At 34.7% G+C, this 18695-nt stretch overlaps 2 protein-coding genes across 2 annotated transcripts; both read left to right on the forward strand.

Annotated features, from left to right (window-relative positions):
* The first annotated feature begins 6665 nt into the window (after positions 1 to 6665).
* On the forward strand, positions 6666 to 12996 carry LOC118267396 (uncharacterized). The gene is made up of 4 exons (XM_035581352.2): positions 6666 to 7740; positions 8099 to 8223; positions 9359 to 9489; positions 9676 to 12996. The coding sequence occupies exons 2-4, from the start codon at positions 8137 to 8139 to the stop codon at positions 10352 to 10354; spliced, it is 897 nt and encodes a 298-aa protein (XP_035437245.2). The 5' UTR covers positions 6666 to 7740; positions 8099 to 8136; the 3' UTR covers positions 10355 to 12996.
* Positions 12997 to 13679: 683 nt separating this feature from the next.
* On the forward strand, positions 13680 to 16822 carry LOC118267409 (tudor domain-containing protein 6). Its single transcript, XM_035581383.2, has 4 exons — positions 13680 to 14011; positions 14110 to 14237; positions 15290 to 15441; positions 15838 to 16822. Exons 2-4 carry the CDS (start codon positions 14136 to 14138, stop codon positions 16604 to 16606), a joined length of 1023 nt encoding a protein of 340 aa, XP_035437276.2. The 5' UTR covers positions 13680 to 14011; positions 14110 to 14135; the 3' UTR covers positions 16607 to 16822.
* The last annotated feature ends 1873 nt before the right edge of the window (positions 16823 to 18695 follow it).

The raw sequence follows: 18695 nt of genomic DNA on the forward strand, positions 1-18695 counted from the left end.
GTGTTAAGTGCTTTTTTTTTGGAAAGACTAAAAGTTTTAGTGAATTAAACTGTACCAGTGTTTTCATGTCCATTAATATTAAAATCAAGTGAAATATGTGTGTGCGTGGAAAATTGTCATGTTACTATGTATGTGTGATCAAAATAATAATTATTATAGGTATGTCAATAGGGGCCTAATTTCAAATGTCTAATGATTAATTTACTACCGTACCGAACTTAGTTACTTGATAAACGTGTAGTGTAAATGTCACTTATTTGCAGTTAACAATAATTTGCCTTCGATGATATTTCGTGAAATAATCAATTTAAAGTCGATGTTGTGTACTATATGGTTAGTTTCTCAATTAAAATAAGCAAGTAGCCAGCAACTTCTTTAATTCACAAAATATTTACATTTTAATGTCGATGTTGTGTAATAGGTCATAGGCATGTCATTCTGCGTCTTCTATATAAAAGTATATTATGAATCATCTACAATTGGAACTCTAGAACATAATTTATTATAATAACCTAATTAAGGCCATTATTGGAAATACTTGGTATAATTATATTTGGGGAGACTTCGTTTTTAGGATTTATAGGTGTAGCCTTTTTATACAATTTGTAGACGAACTATAAGTTTATAAAGTTAATTCATAAATACTTGCAACTATTAATAAGTACTTATGAAATATAACGTTTTACTATATTTCACAATTATAATGTAACATAACAGCGATGCCTGAAATATATTTCGTTTTTCTATTATATTAGGTGTACTTTGGATAAGTTTTATATTGTAATCATTAAGTTAATGTACTTTCTTATCTAACCTTCTTCGCCAGAGAAGACGAAGGGGTAAGCAGAAGCCACTCATAGGCTAATGACGTAATTTGATGTGAAATTATACATAACTTTTATCAAAATATCAATTGTGTGTGAACTGAATAGGCAACTAAGGCTAGGTGTGTCAAATGATGCAACTGTGGGAAACGGAACGCAAGAGGAAGTGTAAGAGAGAGTGTTATGTGTGAAAGAGAGGGATATAGACGATGAAAGGAAGTGAATGGAAGAAAGACGTCACATGATTATTGGCACGAAGACGTTAAGACGGAAAATAAAATAGAAGAAGAGTTATTATTTTTTTTATTTAAAAATCCTATCCCACACAACTATTTTCAGTTATTAAGATTACATGATACATAAATGATAAGTTAATGTGTCAAATATTTTTGAGATTCATGTAATTTATCTTTATTATGTGTAGGTGTATTGGCAATCTGTAACACAATTGTGGGGGATTGAGTAGATTATACTTTTTATAGATGCTGACTTCAAATTTTACTTTTTATTGTTGCTCATTTGTAACTCGGTGTTTCCCAAAGATTGTTTAGCCATGACCCCGGTATTTTTCACACTGAAGCCTGTGTGACCCTTACTTAATAATATCACATTATTTTTTGATACTTCCTGATTTCCTTCTATCATTGTCACATACATTGATAGTAGGAAACCTTTTTAAAACAAGGGGGATTGGTCGCGACCCGGTATTTAGTTTTGATACCGGGTCGCGACCTTTTGGGAAACATTTGGGAAACGCTGACTTGGACTTATATTAGAATAAACTAAGTTTGTGTCTATGATAACTTAATATATACCTACTTATACTTATACTTATAAAATAGGACTGACAAAGTAACGTAGACATTGCTCAAAGGAATTAAATAGCATGTCCATATCTTCGTGCTAGTTCTTGTGGATAAAGCACAATATTATCAATTACTTGAGTAACTTTTAGTTACATGACGAGTTTTTTGGTAGGAAGAAAGACTGTTTATTTTGCTATTATTTATTAGAGATAAGAGCGAATTTGCTCGGTTGTAAACCTTTGTCCGAGTTTAATAACTCGTTAATTTGAATAATCAAATTTAATTTGGAAATTAAATTTAATAATCATCATCATCAATCGTTATTGAGCAGAAATATTGTCATTTAGTCGTTGACAACTAAGGTTGAACCTTAAACTTTTGTGATTAAGTTGAAAATCTTTCAAATGGTTAGTACCAAAATTCTGTGTGCACCATGTGCGTTTTATAATATCCACATTTTATCATTGTAGTCACTATACTCGTATACTATTATTAAACATAATCAAGATTACAAATACCATGTTAGATATTAGAATTTGTCGTGAAATTATAATATTATTACATCTTCAATGGATTTGTTTGTAGGTACCAATGTGATTAAGCGTACCCTATTCCTACAGCTTATGCGCGAGAGAGACACGCATCATAGTTTTTTTGCCGACCTGTAATTAATGTGTGAGGACATAAGAGCCCAATTACTATGTAAGGGAAGGAGGGGCATAACATGGTCAGGAAGTTATGAGGCAGAACGGGGCATTAACGAATACAACTATGCACTCTTTAACAACCATTTTGTGTCTGCCTTCAATCTGATAGTGACCAGTTCACGCATAAATTTTTAACAATAAAAATCACGGTCTAGAAAACAGTATTCAGCAAAACTGGATAGGGGATATAGAATACAAGCTCAATTATACGGACTATCAGCTGTTTGTACAGGGGATTAACATTTCCTTTGCTAGTGTTAACGATGAAGTGTACATTGGCTCATTCGTAACATGAAATAACATATTTCGTACTGCCCCTACACCGGGGTACGGTACCATGGAGTTTTCTCAATAGAAGTTTTGAAAAATTGAAATAAAATATTTCATTCATGACTGTAACAAATTCGATGCCAAATGATAATTGAAATCTTGTGATAAGTTTTGATTGGTAATTATTTCTTTACCAACCCCGTTATGCCTCCCCTTTCCCCTATTAATTGATGTCTAAATAAATATGTGTATGTATGTTTAACATATTATGCGTAAAAATATATATGTATGAAATTGAACAATAAATAAACTACTTATCTATTTGAAAATGTGTTTTTATTTGATCTATACTTTCTATATACATACTAATATACAAATAGTACATTTAGCGATGAAGGCTATAAAACATCACGCTATGACCGATAGGAACTGAGCAAAGCGGGCGAAACCGCCCGGAATAGCTAGTATTTTAATATTCCTATTATTATTTATTAGTTAGTTTGTTTTGATTTGTATTTACTGTCTTCTTTTAATCTACCTTGTTGGCCGAGTGGTCGAAAGTTCGTTTGCCAGACAAGTCGGGCAAAGTATTACTGGGCCTTTTTCGGTATTTCGAATATTTCTCAGTAGTAGCACGGTAGTACAGTATATGTACACATTTACAGAGTCCGAAAAATAGCTTATTGCCTTAGCAATAAGCTATTTTTGAGGACGTAAAATCATCCAATGACTTGGAGGAGATGACTTAGGAGACAGTGTCAGACTCCTACTGACTTGAAATCACCCCATTCCTTCTCCTGCTTTGAGCCAGAGCCCCGGAAACCTGTTACGTTGTGCGCAGCTCCGGATCTGGCATCAGCCCTACTGGGCTCCAACTGTGGTGGCCTGAAATCGTCACGCGATCCCCGATACCCGGAGTGTCTTCTGCGGCGGCTGCGGCGTGAGGAGGATCGTTGCCTCACGCGCTCCGCCCCCTCCTTAGCTAGCATGACTACTTCGCAGAAGGAGGAGACGGCGTTTCATTCCCTCTCGCTTCGCACCATGGCCTAAACCAGAGTTGGACGTGAGGGGTCACCGTGGCCGATCACATCCCTAATGACACGGCGGTGCTCAGCCCATGCATGGCACACCGCTACTATACGCTCAACCGTGTCCTCCGGGTGGTCCTCGCAATGACGACACCCGGGCATTTCCTCCGCATTGCCTGTCGCAGGTGCTTACCGAAACTTCCGTGTCCGGTAAGCACCTGCGTCAGGCAGTGGGTGAGACGCCGTGACGCCTCTCTAGCCACTCCTCAAAGAAGGGACTTACAGCTGCTATTACAGCGATGCCAGCCCTCATATGGCAAGGCTCACCCCCTTTTACATAGAACTTACAACACAAATAGTGAAAAGTGGGTGTACATTGTACAGTGACATTACGTGCCATAATGTACACCACTGCCTACCCCTTAGGGGATGAAATAGGCGTGACATTGCTGTTGTCTTTTAGCTGTCACTTCCTCCACACTTTCGGTACTCATCACCCACATAACTATTCACCTTTTTGTGTAATAGATAATATAATGATTGTGTCGTCGCTTGGTCATGTAGATGATTAACTCACTGCTGGTTTTTCCTACCCCTACAACCTATCGCATTCGTAGGTAACATCACACATCAACAGCCTATAAGTGGCCACTGCTTACCAAAGGCCTCTTCTTTGATGAAGAAGGTTTGAGCATTAATCACGACGCTTGCTTAATGAAGGTTGGCAATTTCACACTTATAATTAGAAATTACAAGCCCGGGTTTCCACACCGTTTGTAAATGGTGTCTAAATAATCTCAGAAAGTATATACAGGGTTAAAGGATAAGTCGACCTAAATCCTTTAAGACGTGATAGTTTACATCATTCCTGACTGATTTGACCATGGGACCCCATATCCCAAACTTAACCGTTTTCAAATTATCGGCATTTTAACTTTTTTGATAAAATTTCCCATTTTTTGGCTATTTCTCCCTTGTTTTGTCTTTGGTGGCTAAATTTTGTTTTGTTTTTGCTTTTTTGTGTAGTAGATTAATTGCTTTATTATTTTAAAAACTAAAACTGTAAATAACTGTACCAACTGAGTCGTAGCAGACGATCGAATGTTAAAAGAAATAAATAAATTTGTGATAAGTTGTTTTTCTTTGTGGGATATTTTAAAAAAAGTCTATGACAACTGTGCTGCAAATGTGCGTTAAAATATCTACAATTCTTCAGCTTTCTGATAAGGTATAACATGATAGGGAATAATTTGAATTCTTTGCCAAAACATTGATGAAGTACTACAAGGTAGTAATAAGAATATCGATATTTAAGCTTCAAATTTAACTTGAGTCAGATAACAAAATAAAACAAACTGGTTCACTTCACTTCAGAAGGAGTGTCAGGGAGTGGCTTTTTTTTGAGTGGGGAAAATCATCCAATGACTTCTCCCACCTTGGGCGAGGCGAGAGGGAGTGTCAGACTCTTACTGACTAAAAACCACCCTGTTCCTTCTCCTGCTTTTCGAGCCGGAGCCCCGGTAAACCCGCTAGGTAGTCCGCAGCTCCGGATCAGGCATCAGCCCTACTGGACCCCATCTGTGGTGGTCTGATGACTCTTTGAGGCGCGCGCGGAACGCTACGCGCCGCACGCACGGGTCTGGTTCTGTTCGGGCGGTGAGCTACCCTTGCTCGCCGTCCGCAGGCCCGCACTGGACACTAATTATCCCAATAAGTGGATCGGGAGAGGCGGACCTGTACCGTGGCCAGCTAGAAGTCCAGACCTGACCCCTATGGATTTTTATGTGTGAGGGCACATGAAAAGTTTGGTGTATAATGAACCGAACCCAATACAAAATATTGATGTTTTGAGACAAAAAATAATTGATGCCGCTAATGAAATAAGAAGAGGTTTAACGACTGGTGTGGTAAAAAGTGGCCTACGACATAGAATGCATGTATTAGTGCGAAACAGGGGCGGACATGTGGAACATGTACTGTAAAAATAAACCTCATTTGTTACCTATTTCGATTGTTTTATTTTGTTATCTGACTCAAGTTAAATTTGAAGCTTAAATATCGATATTCTTATTACTACCTTGTATAGGGTGTCCCAAAATTAACGCAAGATTTGAATTAAATAGAAAACGCCATTTTTAGTCTTTTGATAGTTATATTTTTATTGACTCGTAAAGTACATAGGATAGGGTTATACAATGTGATAGGGTTCGGACTTCTAACCCGTTAAGGCTGAGTACTACATCTAATTTTATGGACAAAAGTCGGGGGTCGAAGGGGTCGAATCCCCTCCCCCTAAAAATTATGGCTATTTTAATATTTTTCTTACTTTATGTGATATCAAAGGCTGTATGCGTCGTAGAAACAAAAAAAAAAAACGACAAACGGTAGCTAATAACCTTGGCTAACTAATTCATTACTTTTTTCATATGTTTGATAATGTTTTGGTGAGAAAAAAAATAATTTCTGAATAATCTTTACCGAAAAAATCGCTATTTTTCAATATTTTCAATTGGGGTTTCAAACCCCCATATTACTTTTTTGTCAATAAAATTAGATGTAGTACTCAGCCTTAACGGGTTAGAAGTCCCACACCTATCACATTGTATATGGAATAGCACATCGGACAAATGGCCTCCACGGCTTTGTTGAAATTTGCCATGACCATTCTGCATAAATGTGGCTGAATTTCGTTGATGCAGCGTTGAATCTCCTTCTTTAATGCACGGGTTGTGGACTTGTTGACATACTTGTGATTTCAAATAACCCCATAAAAAGAAGTCTAATGGTGTTAAATCACACGATCTAAGAGGCCAATTTTGATCACCGAAACGAGAGAGTACACGACCTGGAAATGTCTTTAAAATATTTTTTAATCATGAAGACACGTTGTTCTATCGTGTAACGCTCCATTTTTAATAACCCTATACTGTTAGATGTCGAATTGCTTTTTTTTCAGGGTTGCCAACCCTTCACTGCACAAATGGGGGCAAATTCAAATCTTGCGTTAATTTTGGGACACCCGTTAGTACTTCATCAATGTTTTGGCAAAGAATTCAAATTATTCCCTATTATGTTATACCTTATCAGAAAGCTGAAGAATTGTAGATATTTTAACGCACATTTGCAGCACAGTTGTCATAGACTTTTTTTTAAATATCCCACAAAGAAAAACGACTTATCACAAATTTATTAATTTCTTTTAACATTCGATCGTCTGCTACGACTCAGTTGGTACAGTTATTTACAGTTTTAGTTTTTAAAATAATAAAGCAACTAATCTACTACACAAAAAAGCAAAAACAAAACAAAATTTAGCCACCAAAGACAAAACAAGGGAGAAATAGCCAAAAAATGGGAAATTTTATCAAAAAAGTTAAAATGCCGATAATTTGAAAACGGTTAAGTTTGGGATATGGGGTCCCATGGTCAAATCAGTCAGGAATGATGTAAACTATCACGTCTTAAAGGATTTAGGTCGACTTACCCTTTAACCCTGTATACTTACCTAACTCGGAAAAATGTCCCCAATACATGTCATGCGCTGATTTACTAGTGGATACTTTGTTAGAATGTAATATTTCTACGTCCTTAGAGGTATCTATCCCTATTTGTTAATTGTTATATCAAAAAAAAAGAAAACACTTGCTTTTAATATTTCCCTGAAACATAAAATTTTATGAAGTACAGTAAGAAATACGACGAATATATTACGAATATACCTGGCTATGTGCACTTGTGAATCAGTCATGTTTCGAATCAAAATCGAAATCTGTTGGAAAAAATAAAACTTTTCGTAATATACATATAAAAGAATAAAACAAATTTATTTCGAATAAAGGTTCATAAGACCCATACAATTACCATTCCCATACCACACAATACAATAAAAACTTTAGTAACAAACCCCGTTGTTTATTGTAATTACACATTTACTAAACGAGGTATTTTTCTTCCCTCGCCCCCGGGACGTTGGCACCCCTATATATTCAGCCAGTCGATCAGATTCCCCCACCCGCCGCGGACGTCGCGCCGCGCCGCGCGCCTCCTGAATATCATATTTCCGATAACATAAAAACACTCGAACAGAAGTTCCACGTTTCTTTCGGTAAGTTTACTATTTTGGATTTCTTTCGCTTAGACTATATTACTTTAGTTAATTTACGAAAGTCAAAACACTAAGCATTAGGTTCTGGTGTCCTTACTATAGAGTATCTAAATTATAAAATTACCCCATTTAAAAATTTTATTAGCTAAATAATAATATGATTAAAATATAACTAAAATATTAAATGTTTTTTTGATTAACTAACTATGTAATATATCTGATGATTATATAGTTGTTATAACATCATTACAACCTGTTGTTTTTACTCATTCTAATCATTCTATAGTCAATAAGTTTTACAATACGTTGACTACACCCACTTGATTATTTTATTAATAAATGAATGTCTTATTTCTAGTATTCACAAGAACATCCCCAAGAACTGATTATCACAAAATGGCGAGTGAGGAAAGAAAGGATGAAGATTTTCTGGCTAAGAATATGGAACAGCTGGATCTCCGCGACCCTGATGAAGCTCAAGCTGTAAGTAATAGATATAAGTTTCCTATTTCGTCAAAACATAGTGTTGCACAATCTAAGTTTGTACTATGTAAGTCATTTTCTGTTTTGGTGTGTAAGTAGTTATTATAATTTTTTTGTGCAACATTAATATAATAGTGTAGTTTCTTTTTTTTAACGTTGTCCTATACTAAATTTTCTCCTGTATCGTGGGTGCGTTTACAAACATACACTTGTATGTCACATACACATGACACCCAGACCCGAAACAACAATTTGTAGATCGCACAAAGAGTTGCTCCGTGCGGGAATCGAACCCGCTACGTGCAATCGTGCAGTCAAAGTATTAGGAAGCCCATATCATTCATATAATAGAAAATCTTATGTAATAACCATGACTGCCTCGTTGGCCGAGTGGTTGCAAGTGCGACTGCCGGGCAAGGGGTCTTGGGTTCGATTCCCGGGTCGGGCGATTAATTACTAGGCTTTCTTAATTAATTACATTCTTTCATTCAAAATTACATGGGACTTACAACATAAATTGTGAAAAGTGGGTTGTACACAGGGGCATTACGTGCCATAATGTGCACCTCTGCTTACCCCTTCGAGGATTAAAGGCGTGACGATATGTATGTATGTATGTACTTATGTAATAATTAATCTACACATATAAACTCGTCATAACAAAGTAGGTCCACTGTCTATAATGTCGAATATTTGTCTTGAAATGACTCAAAGGGCAATTAGTACTATAATAAAGCGCCCACGACACAGGAGAACATCCTAGTGTGGCTGTGAGTGTTTTTGATAATTGAAAATGTAAATGTTATTTACATATTTCAATATTTTATTTATTTTTGTAATTACATTGAATACTTTGGTGGTGAAAGGCTCCATAAGCCTTTCGGTCGGAACATATTTTATTTTATTAAAATTGTAGACCACACTGCACACCATAGACTTGCTTTTAGATTTTATTTATTAAAAGCACTTAATATACCACTTTAATTATGTACTACTAGTGCTAGAAATGTATCCAGTTAATAATCGGGGTCTTTATACGACAAGGACAATTATGTGGCTTCGTTTCACTCAATCTTGTTTGACATAAAAAAAAAATATATGTATTTTGATGAAATTATTTTTTGCTTGTGTCCAGGATCCAAATGACAATAATGTCAACAATGAAGCTAAACATGAGGTTGCCATAACAGAAGCCAAACCAACAATTGTCAATGACTGGATGTCACCAGTGGAGTTATACGTGAATGCTTTTAAAGCGGTGGTTACGTAAGTATCGAATATGTCGACACCAAACTCACCACTATTACATTGGTTTGTAATTTTACACATCAAGTATGTAGTACTAAAAGTGGAAGGTTGTAAATAATCATATATCAAGTTTCTTCAAACTTTGGACATAAAATATATTCATAAAGTGTATGTACTTAATCTTCATATTTTTTCTTATTACAGGCATATAGATGACGATGGCATAATGTACTTATATGACCCTATGTTAGATAAACAACGGCGCCTTATTCGTACTAAACTAAACTTAATGCTTTATAAACGTTATAGAGGTCCTGACCCAAAAGCTTTGCGTAGAAAATATATAGTAGGAGAACCTTGCGTAGTGGTAGAAACTCGCTATAAACCCTATAGAGGGCGAATAATCCACGTGAATGAAGAAAGCGCCACATGTGTGGTGCACTATATAGATTACGGCTTTGTGAAAAGCTGCTCATATGAAAATATAAGAAAATATGCACCGCTCCGCCACATCCCACCGCAATCACATAAATGTGAGTTAAATCGTATACGTCCCAAAGGAAAGAAATGGGACAAAGGAACCTTAGATTTCCTTAGCAGAGCGCTTCTTAACGTAAACGATAAATGCTTTGTAAGAGTGGTAGGTGAAGAAATAAATGGCATCCGACCAATAGAACTGAGGTATGGGTCTTTGTGGGTCAATGATTACTTAGTAGATATTAATAAAGCACAATACAAAACAGGATGGATACTTGAAAAGAACGAAGAAGTAATAATCCAACAAGATGTAAGCTCAAAGGCAAAGAACGACAACTCTACAAGAACTACCTACAGAAAGTGCCAAGTTCCCGTATACCCAAAGCCAAGAGATAAAGAAGTATGATGCATGCTAGTAAATCTTACTGATATTGGTACGTTACCACTGCAATGTGGTATATTTAAATATTTTTGTGTCTTCGGCCTTTATGACGTTATGGATGAAGACATGCAGATAAAATATAAGATTATGGAACCATTGCAAACTGTCTTTGAAAACAAGGCATGTATTGCACTATGCCCAAATGACCAACACTGGTATCGTGCTTCAATTTTACAATATAACCAAGCAAAAAATCTCGTTAGAATAAGGTATATTGATTACGGGGACTCTGATGTTATCCCGGTAAGTGATACTCGAGAGATTTGTTCGGAGTGGATGTGGATACCTCCTGCCAGTTTGAATGCCAAAATGTTTGGCATGCAGTTGAACCCCGAAATGGATCTCAGTGTTGTAGTAGAACAATGCTCAAGAATATTGTTTGAAGCGGAAAATTTCAAAGCGCATATTTTGGGTTACGAAGGTTCATTGCCGTTGGTAGAGCTTAAATATATTACTGGAGAAAGCCTACAATCCGAATTTATTAAACGCGAAATTTTTATAAATTGTTCAACAAGTGTTGTGAGACATAATGCGTTAATCAAAAATAACTTTGCACTCACACGTGTGAGAAATTTTAATTCAGATTTAGCTGACACGTCAGATACTGAGTAAGTATACTCATCATGTACATATCGAGACCAATTAAATTCGGTTGTTAAGCTATTACACTCTATGAACTACTACTATGGCATTGCAGCACTCATGTATAGATATTAGTTATGTCAAAAGCGCAGCGCTTCTTGCGACCCTTACCTATGTTCTTACCGTAAATTGAAGGAATTTTCAATATCGAATATTATGTATTTAAAAATTTAATGCTTTACTTTTAATTTTTACATTTTATTTCATTGATTCGCTAGTGTACTTTGACTGAATACATTTTGTAAAATAGCCGAACCGAGTACCTCCTCCTGTTTTGAAGTCGGTAAAAACTATCGTTACTTTTCTCATTTAAAAAATCTAACCTAACATAATCTCACGACAAAATCTGACCATCGTTCGTTCATGTTGGGAATTGTAACTATGTCACTGTCTATCAGATTATTATCTATCTCGCAATAAGTCACTATCGAATAAAATAACTTATCAAAAGATTATAATAATAATTTATCGTGTTATTACATTCGTATGATGGTAAACGGATCCACCAATCAGAGAATTGTTTAACTGGCCAACCTGCATAATTCAAGTCTTACCAATTTCTGGTTACAGTAATCGATTTCCATTATACACAAGTTTGTTCCGGATTAGGCCCTACTAGGCCCAGTCTGTGGCGGTTTCCTTTGATACCTAGAAGTGAAACTTATCAATAACTTGAATAAGCAACTCTAGCGTTAAAGCTGTAATCTAACTATGTACCGTATACCGTTCTAACATTTCCGATCGCTTCCCAAAAGGAGGAAGTCCTCAAGTCGGCTTTGCTCCTTGTTTATGTTACTGATGCACATCGATTATGCCGCAATTTGTGGTCGTAAATTATAAGCACATATCACGATTATTCTTAAAAGTTCATAAAGTTTTTCAAGCGTCTGAATCATTATAATTAAAATCAATGAACTGATATTATGTAAGGTCCAACTCGTCAATAGTTAGGAGTTTGAAGATATAGAATAGATTTGAAGATACTATTAGATAGCATTTATTAAATCTGAATAATTATGGAAGTATTTATTAAATCCGGTTATGATAGGACTTATTCATTATGTAATTGTATAAGAGTTATTGCACTTAAATTCTCACATTGTTGTTAGCTAAGCTCATTGTCTGTGCTGTGCTTACAGACACATAGGTACATACCAAATTGAATGTTGAGGACATCTTTAAAATATTGAAATTCTGTAAACACTACAGGTTTTCATAACTCATACTTAAAAAGAAATCTTCTATTATTCTAGTTTTGTGAGTTAATTTGATTGTGGTAACACTTGTACCTTCAAATTGCTATTAAATAGTACCTAATCAAATGGTATTTAATACCTATATATTATTATTAGATTTAATGTTAGACTGTAGATTGTGATGTGTCTTCTCCCATGTTTTACTTTAATTATGAGATCTCAATATTAATCGAATGGATGTCATACTTTACCAGACTTAATCCGATTGTTCAATTAATTTCAACTAGTGGATGATTATATAGACAAAAATATTTTATTTGGTAATAAAGAACATATTGCTATGCTTAAACTCTTGTCAAAGATTTAAAATACATATATAAGCAAGACATGATTATAATACAGTTGTTCATCATAGTATTTATCGATAACTATAGTTGTATGCTTCCAGTTCAGCAACTCTGCTCTGGCAGATATTATGTAGTTTATAGTTTTAAGTAATTAATAAGAAAAATAGCCTATAGCAGTTTCTGTCACCTTATTCATTATGTACTTGAAATTTAAAACGGCTACATTTGGAAGTCCTACTATGTTGCTTATTAAACTCATTATATTTTCATTTTGTGGGCACGTTACTGCGCCAATTGGCCCACACATTATACTTGAACGCTGTGCATATATTTAATTGATATTTTGTATATACTTTGTATATTTGTGTCCATTGTCGATTTGCCTAAATATACTTAATAAATAAATGAATGAACAAATAAATATTGTTGTATTATTTGTATGTTATACTGCAATAAATATACATGTAAGTTTTAATCACTTTAAACATTATTTTTTGAGGTCCGATTTAAAATAGGTATCAACCTATTTTTTTTACATATATATACACAATAGAATAGACATAACATGAACATACATGGAATAAATAAAAAAAACCAATACTAAAATATTTAAAATTATTTATTTAGATATTTGTACACAAACTGTTCATACGTGGCTAACAGACCCACACACACATAAATCCATTTAAACATCATTACAATGCATCTGTGTGCGTAGACATAAGCTCACAGATCTTCGTAGACCTCAACAGTTACAGTTACATATATTTGTATTGTGACATATCTGACCATATGTTACTTATGTTAGTTATTTATAACTTTTGAATTTTATATAATTAATAATACCTATTTTAAATAAATTTTAGTCAAATTAGTATAACAATTACCACGAACTAAATAACAATTCACCACGCTCACTATTTGGTCAGACACGCTAGTTTCTTAAGATTATCTGAATTAACTTAAATACTTTTGAATATTCCAAATATAACTTTCTATCGAACCCTACAATTCCCATACTAGCAAAAATACCATTGTTTATTGTAATCACGCAATTACCACATGGTATATTTTCTTCGTTCACATAATATACAAGTTGTAAACGAAACGCTCTCGAAAAATGCCACAATTTCTATTTTGCGTTGTTTAGTGTTGTTCATGCAACATCAGCCTTAAGCAATTCAGATTAATATATAAAATAAACATTGTATTCCTTATGTTTTTGAAAACAAACCTCCATTTTACCGTCCCCTGTTTGCGGCGTTAGGGAGCGTTTCGTTTACACTCTGTATAAGCTAAGCTTTATAGTTCAGTCAGTCAGATGGTCGCAACCGAGGTAGACGTATCGCGGCTTCGCAGTAACTATTTACGATAATATTGACGTGGAACATTCAAACAAGTTTTGCATTTCTTTTCGTAAGACTGTATTACTTTCGGTAAGTATATTACTTTGGATAATAAACTCAATGTCTCATGTTTAAGCATTATCTAGATAAGAAACGACATTTTATTATAATTCATGTTATATTTCCAGAATTCAGATCAATCTTGAAGAAAGAAATGACAGAACCGGTAAACTCAACGGAAAATGTGGAGGCTGAAGATTTATTAGCTAAGAATGTGGAATCGCTGGCACTCTGCGTCCCTGGTCCATCTTTAGCCGTAAGTGACAAATACGTAATTTATTTCCTTAAGACAAGCAAATCGATTGCAGTATGCAATTAATCCGTCTAATTTAGGTGTTTTGTTTGTACTTGTACGCACACAAAGCAACATTACTACACACCCCACACAACTATCGCTATACAATACATGTGTGGGTATTTCATAGTAATGTGCATAAAAATGTTTGTCCATTACGCACACATTGGTATATACTATATACCAATGTGTGCGTAATGGACACATAATATATACTATATATTATATTTACATACATGGGTAAGGTTAAAAATATTTACAAACGATTTTTGATTTTCACATAATAATAATAGACTGCTTTGTTGGTCGAGGGGTCGCAAGTGCGAACAAGGGGTCTCGGGTTCGATTTCCGGGTCGGGCAAAGTATATTACTGGGGTGTTTTCGGTTTTTCGAAAATTTCTCAGTGGTAGCACGGACCTGGAATTGTGTCCAGTATATGGCAATAGGCTCATCCCCTATTATATGGACTTTATAACACAAATGATGAAAAGTGGGTGTACATTGTATAGCGGCATTACGTGTCGTAATGAGCACCTCTGCCTACCCCTTCGGGGATAAAAGGCGAGACGTTGTTTTTTTTATTAATTTTCACATAACGAGACGTAGTGCTCGTTGACGATTTGTTAATGAGCCGGTTTTAATCGTCGTTCTAATACAACGATGTGGGTTCGATTCTAGCTTAAAGTTTTTATTTCCTTTACTACGTTGTTTTTCTATGTATTTTATTTTGTATTTTTATTTGTTTTCTGTATAATAAAATCAGTCTATAAAAGAAAAGGGTAGTGAATAAAGCTAAATAATTTATTTTATATGTGTTATCATGTCTAATAAGTAAGGAAACATGAACTAAATAACTAAATACAGACACGTTTAACATTCACAATTTATAGCTATTAATAATATAATATATAATTAATGTTGCTCCGTGTACCATTATAATGACTTTTCTTCCGTAGATGTTGCTCAAGATTAACGTATTTTGATTAAGTTATTGTTTTTGTTTTTTACCCAGGTTCCAAGCGATAAAAATGCCAAATATTCGGAGGATGCCTCCCTTGAAGATAAAGATAACAGTAACCTTGCTAAAGAAGATCCCAGTACTTCCAATACTGAGAGCTTGCCACTAGAACCTCAGGATTGCAAGGAGGTCACCGCGTCGCCGACGTAAGTGTTTTCAAACAACAACGATTTGTAATTTTACACATCAAGTATGGATTTCAAAAAGCGAAAGATCGTGGCATTGTTTATTCAAGCTTTGGACAAAATTAATTGATGGACACAAAATTTATCTCTGTCTAATAATAGGGATGATGACGGGGTATGAAAATTAAAAATCGAATTAGTGCGTTAGTTAGGTATGAAAAATAAATAAACACGTATATTTATATTTTGTCATGTAAGATAACAATACTAAGATATAACGAATCAAATTTTAGGAGTCGGAGCAAAAACGTCATTTCTACATACAAAACGTTTCTCGAAATGACGTCACATTTCAATTCGGTATATCAAAATTATTTACTATGTGTGTGTATCTTAAAATTATATATTTTATTACAGAATATCCAAGGAACCAGAAATACTCCAAGATAATTCAACTGATAGTGATCCCGGACCGGGGGATTCTGTAGCTAATGATCCAAATACCGCTGACCCATCCAGTCAAGATTCCTCAGATGAAAGTCCAACGGAAGACGAGGAGCCGGGAAACAATGAAATGTATCTTACATACCCACCACATCCTGAAGATGATTACATGTGTCATGTAAGTGTTATTTTTGAAGGATTTTACTTCTCACTTACTATTTTCTGGGATGACGAAACATCTAAGGTGTATGATGATATGCTCGTAGAGATCCAGGATAAAGCCATGAAGCTATCACCGCTGAATGAGACGTACTTATTTCAGTACAAACCATGTATCGCTATATATCCAGAAGACGGTTTATGGTACCGCGCATCGGTTTTGCGATATAGCAAGGCAAAAGGTCTGATTAAAGTCTTGTATGTTGATTATGGTAACATCGAAGTCCTCCCGGTAACTGATGTGAGAGAGATTAAAGTAAAATGGATCCAGCTTGCTCCTGCCTGCATGTTCGCAAAATTGTACGGCATGCGTTTAAACCCCGACATAGAATTCAGTGTTTTATCAAAATATTACCATGAATATATCTTATTTAAAAGAAGTCTCCAAGCCACTATTGTGAGTTATGATGGTATGGTGCCATTGATAGAACTAAAAAATGAAAATGGTGATTTGGTATACAGACCATTTATAGAAGATAATATATTTATACCAATTAGATTCCTTGGGGCGCCAAGGGGGTAAGGACTCTCTTAATGTTATTTATATAAGAAACATAAAATGAAATGTATTACAAATAAATTAAAAAATACTAACATATATTGCTAGCGGTTGAGCCGCCGCAAAAACACTTTTTATTTTTATGTGATTAATAAAGGTCATAATAATATTATCTTACTTGTATTTAGGGTCCTATTTATTAAATTCACATAAAAACGACCCATTTTATCGTAAGAATAAGTTTCACGGTTTCAACAGATAAAATTGTGACGTTGATTCTTTAAATTTCTGAAATAAATTCTGAATGTACCTTTAAGCATGTTATTTTATTGCTAGCGATTTTATATCGAACTCCCCAAAAAATATATGCATACAGGGACCTGTGAGACCATGTCAAATGCACAGACGTTGGTGTTCATAAAAATGCAGTCCACACTTCAAGGTTAAGTATTTTTTTAAAACAGGTATGTATGTATAAAAGGGGTTAAATATTGTACTGATTACCATAGACGTTATATGGCTGGCGATGAAGCGGATTGAAGCTTTTAGTGACGTTTGTTCAATCTGTAGAATTTCTTCAATAGATTTCAAACCATATTTCCAAACAATAAAGTAGCCAGAAACCCTTCCATTCCCAAAATCCTTAACCCTTTATCCTCAATCCTTAATTCCCTAACTCAGCCGAACAATGCACTTGTAAGTATTCTAGTGTTTAACTTTAGGTGATTATTTATTTATAATTTTACATCTTAAGCCAATAGAAGCCATTATATAGTCAAACTGGCATAAATTACTATGATCCGTCTACTTTGCTGTCTGCTATAAAGAATATATACAGATACACAGTTTTTAGACTGACATGGTCACTAACCCTGCTAACACTAACATTAGAAATTAAGACGGAATATTTACCATGTTTATTTACATGATCACGGATGAACAGTTCATCAGTTCAGTTCATGTGATCATGGCGCTTGCAACCGTGCTGAAATATTGGAAACTCATAGACATAAATACACATGGTAAATATCCCGTCTTGAGTTCTAATGTTAGAGATACACAGTTAATGGTAACTTGATGTGCTTGCTGTCTACATATAAGTATATTGTAAAGTTACGAAAGCTCTGTACTGCATAGCTGCGCCAACATCTAACGCTGCGCTCCGCGACCTGATGCCTGCAATTTGAGTCTGTCACCTTGCAAATAATAAATAAATAATGTATACGTGTTATTTTTTTAAATGTAGCATTCTATTAGTGAAAGAATTTTGAAAATCGATGGGTTTTAAAGCTGAGCGACTGTAATAAACACATTTTATTCTCACACTGGCTGCTTTGACTCGTATTACATAAGTAGGTACCTCTGTGTCTAACATTATTACTCTGTGTATTACGACTTCATTAATATTACATTTTTGTATGACATTCAAAGATACAAATCCTACGATACGAAACTTTCAAACATCGTACCTCAATACCGTGGTTGAAAATATAATGCGATCCGTTGTGCATCAACTAAGCGTCATTGTAATCATATCATTATGGAGTACGACACACAAAGTATTTAGGTATACGCTTTTAAAATTAAGCATTTCTTTAAATATCTAAAAGTATGTATACGTGTTTGAAATGTATATATGACAAACGTAGTATATCAACTAACTGGCCTAATAACAGTAGATTAAATATATTCTATTTATACAATATGTGTCTTCTCATACGTAAAACACTAAATAAATCCACACACAGAAACATATCCTTTATAAAACAATCACAAGTCCAGGAACGTTTATTGAGACATGCCAACAATATTTGCTTGCAACCACCGCGCACTGTCTACCATGGAAGGAAGGGCAAAAATACGAAGGAGCTCAATTATATAATAAACTACCTAATGATATAAAAAAATAAAGTCATTTCCTTTGTTCAAAAAGAAACTAAAGTACTATATTTTAAAACTACCATGTAAATAAATATGCCTAGCGAAACATATAAATTACAGTTTATAAGCTTTATATACTATGAAATTAATCATACATATACAATACTATAAATAAAGCTGAAAATACTCCATAACTCCTTGCATGCATTGCGTACACACATACATAGGTACA

This window comes from Spodoptera frugiperda, chromosome 25 (assembly GCF_023101765.2).
Source record: "Spodoptera frugiperda isolate SF20-4 chromosome 25, AGI-APGP_CSIRO_Sfru_2.0, whole genome shotgun sequence".
Lineage (NCBI taxonomy): Eukaryota > Metazoa > Arthropoda > Insecta > Lepidoptera > Noctuidae > Spodoptera > Spodoptera frugiperda.